This window comes from Anomalospiza imberbis, unplaced genomic scaffold (assembly GCF_031753505.1).
Source record: "Anomalospiza imberbis isolate Cuckoo-Finch-1a 21T00152 unplaced genomic scaffold, ASM3175350v1 scaffold_87, whole genome shotgun sequence".
NCBI lineage: Eukaryota > Metazoa > Chordata > Aves > Passeriformes > Viduidae > Anomalospiza > Anomalospiza imberbis.
In genome coordinates, this window is record NW_027100491.1 from 198,989 (window position 1) to 205,582 (window position 6,594).

General features: G+C 45.3%; 1 protein-coding gene across 1 annotated transcript; it reads right to left on the reverse strand.

The window, feature by feature from the left end:
* Positions 1–222: 222 nt before the first annotated feature.
* On the reverse strand, positions 223–6,120 carry LOC137467912 (peroxisomal coenzyme A diphosphatase NUDT7-like). The gene is made up of 3 exons (XM_068179330.1): positions 5,930–6,120; positions 4,054–4,120; positions 223–945 (listed from the first exon to the last, which is right to left on the reverse strand). Exons 1-3 carry the CDS (start codon positions 6,118–6,120, stop codon positions 760–762), a joined length of 444 nt encoding a protein of 147 aa, XP_068035431.1. The 3' UTR covers positions 223–759.
* Positions 6,121–6,594: the final 474 nt, after the last annotated feature.

The window sequence follows — 6,594 nt, forward strand, 5'->3', positions numbered from 1 at the left end:
GCAATCTGCAGAAGGGTGTAGGTCCTTTCTGAAGATGCGGTGAAGGAGCAGCTGGGCCTGGTTCCTGATTCCTCTGGGAAATCCGGCGAAGAAGGCTGTCTGTTGTCTCAGAAATGCTTGTTTTATGGTGGCAGGGATGCTTGGCTCCTCCCTCTGGGTGGACCCAGTTATAGGACCCATATTAGTTATTGTCCATGTATGGCACGTGCAAGAGGCAGACAGATCCCCAGAAGTTTTCATAGGTTAACTCAAACTGGCACAAATTACATCAAGTAGTATTCTCTCATTATAGACAAGGCGAAACACAGAAACACACAGAACAAGGCACTGAAACTGAGAAGGAACTGAAACAGACCTTTTGAAAGTCTGTTTCACAAAAAATATTGTGTACCTCTCGCAGCTCTTGAAAGAGATAAAAAATTCTATTAATCTAGGTAGGGATTGTCATGAAGTTCCCAATTCAGAAGAAACTCAAGTGTAGCTTTCAAAAAGTAGGTACAAAGGAAATAAACCAACCTCCTTTTTCCTCTTTCAAAATAAATTAATTGCCAGACCAAGTTGTCACCGATTACTCTTCTTTCTTTCATATATAGATGTATACAAATTAATGTAGTTTTTTTTGGAGGATGAAATTAAGTTGTCAAGATCATAATCCACTTCAAAGGTACGTCTCTCTCCAAAAATTACAAGAGCAAGAAATACAGCAAAGTGGGCAGTCAGTCTCCACATCCTGAATGCCCTTTTATGTTCCTGGTCATCCTATGTAAAGCAGTGTATCTGAGTTAAGTAACCTGAGGAGGTTTTATAAGCAAAGGTGTTGTAATTTAAGGGCTTGACAAAGTACTCCAAAGGCACAACAAAAACCTCGCTCACTTCATCTGGATTAGGAGTGACCTGGAATGTATCTTCCACAAATCCTACAACTGGTGTCACCAAGTTACTCATCTAAAAAGAGGAAAAAACCCAATAAAGAAGTAAATTTTAAAATATCAACAAAACCCTCAAACACTTAGGTTTGTACCAAGTAAAAATGTTCATTATTAAAAAAAAAAAAAATTCATTGTTGCAAAATGAGTAGAAGGTGGCTAAGAACTATTTTCAACTGCAGTGCAATTTAGTCCCCCTAATGGCAAGCTGTTTAATTTGACTTGAAAAATTTGAAATCATATTTTTGTATTTGTCAAAATTGATTTTACAAATATCCTGTTCATCCTGTATAATCACAGAGCAGCTAAAAAGGCTTGCCAGTTTGCTAGAGAAGTAAAAAAGCACGCGTGCTTTCTCATGGGTTGTATCTGCGCGCTGCGGTCACAGGGAAGATGTTCTCCAGCCAGCTCACTCCCCAAAACTGATGTGCAGTCATGAGAGCGGCCGCCCCCGGATCTCTACTGAGACCCGCCCGGGTGGTGGTGCTTACAGGGCCTCGCAGCTTCCTGCAGCAGATGGCTGTGGCGTGGGTGACACAGCAGCAACCCAATACCAGGGACCAAGGCAAAGGAATAGAGAGGGATCACCTGTCTGAGTTCCAAGGAAGGTTTATTTCCCCAGAGGATCCAGGAACAAGCTGACGATAGCTGAGGGCAAACAAACTGCTTTTAAGGAGGGGCGGGGATAAGGGAAGGGCACAACCTTTTACCAGCAGGAAGGCATTAGGGGAAGAATGCAGGGTAAGGGCTATCCAATAGAAGCCAACAAGGGGAAGGAGCAAACCTTGCAATCCAATCTTGCTTCAAGGAAGGGATGAAGGACAGGGAACATTCCAGAAAGGAACTAGGGAGGTACAAGGAGATTGACAGGTGGATTGACAGACACTTGGTGGGAAAATCTTGGGGTAAACAACTCAGGAATGAACCATTACATTAGGGAAGCCAAATGGGGTACATGGAATGAACCATTGCAAACTTTTAACAAGGAATATTTAAAACCTACTACAGAAGAACAAACTGTAAAATATCAGACTACCACAATGGGTCTTCCTTATTTACTTTTTAAAATTCTGATTTTAATCCAGATTTTCCATATCCTTCATCATATTTCTGTATGGTTTTCCCAGGATACATATGAATTTTCCAGAATATGGAAGTATTTTTCTGTAGGTGTAGAAATATTATTGCAGTATATTTAGCCATAAAATGTAACACTTTTTGAAGCACTTTATTTATGGACATTTTAATTTTAAATGTAATCCCTTCTTATTAAGTGAGGTCACCACGTGTCACACGGGGTCAGTGGTTTGAGACAGCGACGACACAAACTCTCAGAGCTCCATGCAACAACATTGAGTTTTATTGTTCGAACTCACTTTATGTAGGGGGTCTGAAACGCCCTGGTCTAAACCACTGATTGGTCTGATTTTCACATAGCCCAGCTCTTTGAGCTGTGAGATGCCTGCAGCTTAGGATGGAACACGATTGTGGGTGAAGTCTCTGTTTAGGTTTGCCTGTATCCTATCCTTATTCACCCAGGGACCAGTTTATGGAACCGGGCTGGTTTCTTATTTATTGCCAAATTAATTGCCAGACTAGCTGTGACACTGTAGTGGTTTTGGCTCGCCAATTTAAGATTTTCCCAATTTTGAGATTTTCCCAGCCAACGCACCAAAGAATGTGGCGAGTTTGGTGCTGGCCAATCACCGATACACTCACTTCCTGCTGTGAGATAGGATTAGGAGAAAGGCAAAGCAGGCTCAAAACTTTAAAAGGGTATAAAGAAAATGTTGTTATAAGTAACTAGAAGGAAAAAAAAGTAGTAACAATCAAAACAAACCCTTCAGAACACTTCTCCTCCCCCCACAACCTTTTCTTTCCCACTGACAATGTAAAGAAACCATACCTAAGATTTCCAGTCAGTTTACCACCTCTAAAATAGTCTTTCTTCAGTTCACTGAGGGAGAGAAGTCCCTCTTGTTTAGGTTATGGAGACTTCTCCACAACTGGAAAAAACAGTTCTCTCGTGGTTCTCAATGTTGTCACAAATAGCAGCCGCCCAGGGAACCCTGCCATTGTGAAACCCTTCCCATGTCCACAAGCCTTCCCACAGCTTGTCAATGGGCCACGTCGACTTACGGAGTATTGTTTTAAATATGAGCTGTTCAAAGGCAAAAGTTCTCATTGTCTGTTTCTAAAATCATCTTCATCCCTGGGAACAGAGATCTTCTCTGGGAAGCACAGGACTGCCCGCTTTCTCAGTTCAAACTTCTCATGGGATCACAGCTATTTCACCATCTGCTTATCTTAGCATGGAGGCTTTTGCTCAATATCAGTTTGAACACTTTCATCTCCCCATAGTTTTGTTATAGATGGATAATGAGATGATTGGATCTTACAATTAAGGAATAACTATTGTGTGACGAGTAAGAGAAGCTTTATTGATGTATAATTACGTTATTGTAGTTTAGATGTCCTCTGTCCTCCCCATAGTCCCCTTTCCCCCCCCCCGTATTGTTCCCACCAGACAGCCTGGGTTGTCTAGGACGGGTAGAAAGAAGGTGAGCACATGTGCCCCTTCCATTGGGCAGCTGGGAATGGAAGAGCTTGTTGCTCAGGGGGTGCGGCATGACAACACCTGACCTCCAAGCAAGTTACAAGAAAGCAATCTCCACTGATAAATGGCAAAGAGCTGCCTGACAGACGTCAGGAGGGGCCAGGCTTGGCTGGTGCAACCCCCAGGGGTATAAAAGACTGAGCATCCCTCTTGAAGATGAACTGACCACGTGGTGTCCACGAGGGCAGTTCCCAGCGCTGCAAATTTTTCCTTATGTAGTCCTTTTGTTGTATTTTTGTTAAAGTTTAATAAACCTTTTACATTTTTCAAAGCGAGCAGTTGTTTCTCACAGTTTCATGTGTTATAAGGAAAAAAGAGTCTTTTCTCCATAGCTTACAAGAGGATTTCAGCTCCAAAGCAAGCCTGTCCTCATCCCTCCCATCTGGGACTTAACTCCTTCGTCACTGACCACGACGTCTTCATGCTGTTCTTGTTCTTCATCTTGTTCTTTTCTCTCAGTCGAGGAAGGATTGAATCACTGAAAGGGTTAACATCCCCCCTGAGTCCTACCTGACCGGCCTCAAAGTTGGTCTTTGGTTTTCTGCACGGGCTGCAGACGTCTCTGGTCTCAGCCGCGCTGGGGGAAGGGGGTCTGATGATCGTCACAACCGCAGCCAGCCTGGCTCTGGCCAGGGCTCCGCAGCCTCCCCCGCCTTCCTGCCCGGCAGCTGCTGGGGCCCGGCCCGGCCAGACTGGCGAGCGGCCCGGGGGAAGGCAGGGAAAGGGGCCCGGCCCACGGCAGGACCGCCCGGCGCAGCGTGGCCGAGACGGAGGGCCGGTGCCGGCCGGGGGCCCGCCACCTCCTCAGCGACCGCAAAGGAAAGAGACAGGTCCCGGCTATTTTGTCTTCAACATGTGTGTTTCACAGAGGAGTGTCCGGCTTCTCAGTGGTTCAACAGACTGGCAGTTACACAAAAAAGCTTTGCATCACTTCCCTGCATTTCCTCCCATTACCAAACCAGGACAGACACCTTCTTCCACAGGAAGGCAAAATCTACTGAAATCATAGTTTGTATCAAAATTCTTTAGGATACATTGCTAGTTCTGTTTATTCACACTAACAAAGACTGTTGTTGTGTAGAAAAGAGGAAGAGCAAAACAGTGTTTGTGGTATTTGATTCAAGTCTGGAAAGACTCCGTCCAAGTCAGAAGCACCTGGAACGTATATATTGAGGAGCCAGAGTGTGGGAATCCTTAAAATTAGAGGGTTTTGGGCACGTTGCAAAAGGCAGGCCTCAGAGACAGCAGAACTGCAATTAGAGCTAAGCAGTAGCCGTAAGATTTGTCAGCAGAAAAATTATATAAGAAGTAGAAAAGTAAGGATAAATAGAACAATGGTCAGTGTATTAACACTTGGCTAGAATAACTCCCTAAGCTACAGAAAAGTATATCTAGCGAGATATTAGGAAGTTCTAAGCTTAATAATGGAGCTCTGTGCATTGTATCTTAAGGCTTACAAACAGGTATTGTATTGGAAAGAAGCGAGCATTGTTTTAACCAAAGGTACGTGTGCTCATAGTGGTTGGACGGAACTACTGTCAATATGCTTTTGCTTTGTGTGATTGGTCAAAAAGCTTTTAAAGTAAGTTGTAACATTGAGTTCCGTAACATTGAGTTCCTTGTCTGCTGCCGGGGATGTGAGCTGCTGGCATCTTCCCGTTGTCATAACCATATAATGAGGCTGATGCTGGAAAATAAACAGCTCGAGACGTGTTCCTCAGCAGTCTCATCCTGTTCGTGTTTTGTACACAGTCCCCTGGTTGGCGATACCAGAGTATCATCTGACGTGTGATATTCGTGGTTTGAAACCCACATCATGTCTCCTGATGTAATTGGCTGGAAAACAGGGAAAATTTGATCCTTTTTACACACTGCCTCTGAACTATGTGGCTTTAAGGTTATCTGTACAGAAATTATAATTTAAGAAGTTAATTAAAGCTTTTTGCAATACATTTTCAGAAGTAGTTCTTTCCTTTTTTCATGGAGAGAGGCTATTTCTTTATTTGTAGGGTGGCTTGTTGTCTTAGGGGTTCTTTGTAGGTAATTCTTGTTACTAGCTCTTATGGGAGTTTCATCTTTGCTTATTAGGTGAGGTAATCTTCTTCTTGTATAGTCCACCATTTTAGTAGGAGCAGCAGGGGTAATACCTGATGGTAAGGGGATTTAATTAACAATGGAATTATTGAACAAACAACCACTTTGTAACTGACATTGGAACTTCACATAATGTTAGAGTATCTAACAGGTAATTAATATTGAAACTTTATATCGACTCTCTTAACAATGTATTATGTATTCTCTACAATAGGAGTGTAAAAATAGCTGGCTATGCCTTTCGGAACAAAGGGCAGGACTGAGGATGTGCAGGTTCCAAGAGGGTGCACACCAATGGTTCCCCGGGAAGGATCGAGCCCCTCGGAGCCCCCCCGGTACCTGCATGGAGCGGACGGTGAGCAGCAGGTGCAGCCGCCCCCCTCGCACCACAAGCGGCAGCAGCACGGTGGCTCTGGGCAGCGTCAAGCAGGAGAACTTGTCCCTGACATAGAACTCCCTCAGGCGGTGTTGGGCATTCTCCATTACCCCCTGCTTAGGAGTGGGCAGAGCGGAGCACCGGCACCCTCTGACCATACCCCGCTCATCCCCCGTGACCCCTGGGCAGGGACAGGGACAGGGGCCTGGCTCCTCTTCCCGCTCTGCCGCCATCTCTGGCACCGCCAGCGGCTGCGCCCTGCCCGGCCCCCTCCCCGAGCACCGACGTGACTGACTCTGCCAGTCAGTGCTCGATCGTTCCCTTTCCCTTTTCTTTTCCCTTTCCCACACCCGGGTGTGTCCCTGGGCTGGGAGCCAAGGGGCCGCTGGCTTCCTGGCCAACGAGGGGCCCCACTGCCCCAGACATGTGGTGGTTCCATTGATTCCATCCAGTCCTGCATGAACTCCAGGACCAGAGGAGCTTGCGGTGGGAGAAGGACCGTGAAAGTGCTGCATTCATGCCCAGTCACAGAATCATAGAACATGGAAGGGACCTTAAAGATCACCTTTTTCCTCCTCCAT

Excerpts from the sequence above, each read along its gene's own strand:
- LOC137467912 (XM_068179330.1), bottom strand. The coding sequence starts at position 6,120 with ATGGAGAATGCCCAACACCGCCTGAGGGAGTTCTATGTCAGGGACAAG. Across the intron at positions 4,121-5,929 it reads TCCTTCCCGGGGAACCATTG|CGCGGCTGAGACCAGAGACG; the intron begins GTGTGCACCCTC and ends CCCTTCCCCCAG. Across the intron at positions 946-4,053 it reads CCAACTTTGAGGCCGGTCAG|ATGAGTAACTTGGTGACACC; the intron begins GTAGGACTCAGG and ends TCCTCTTTTTAG.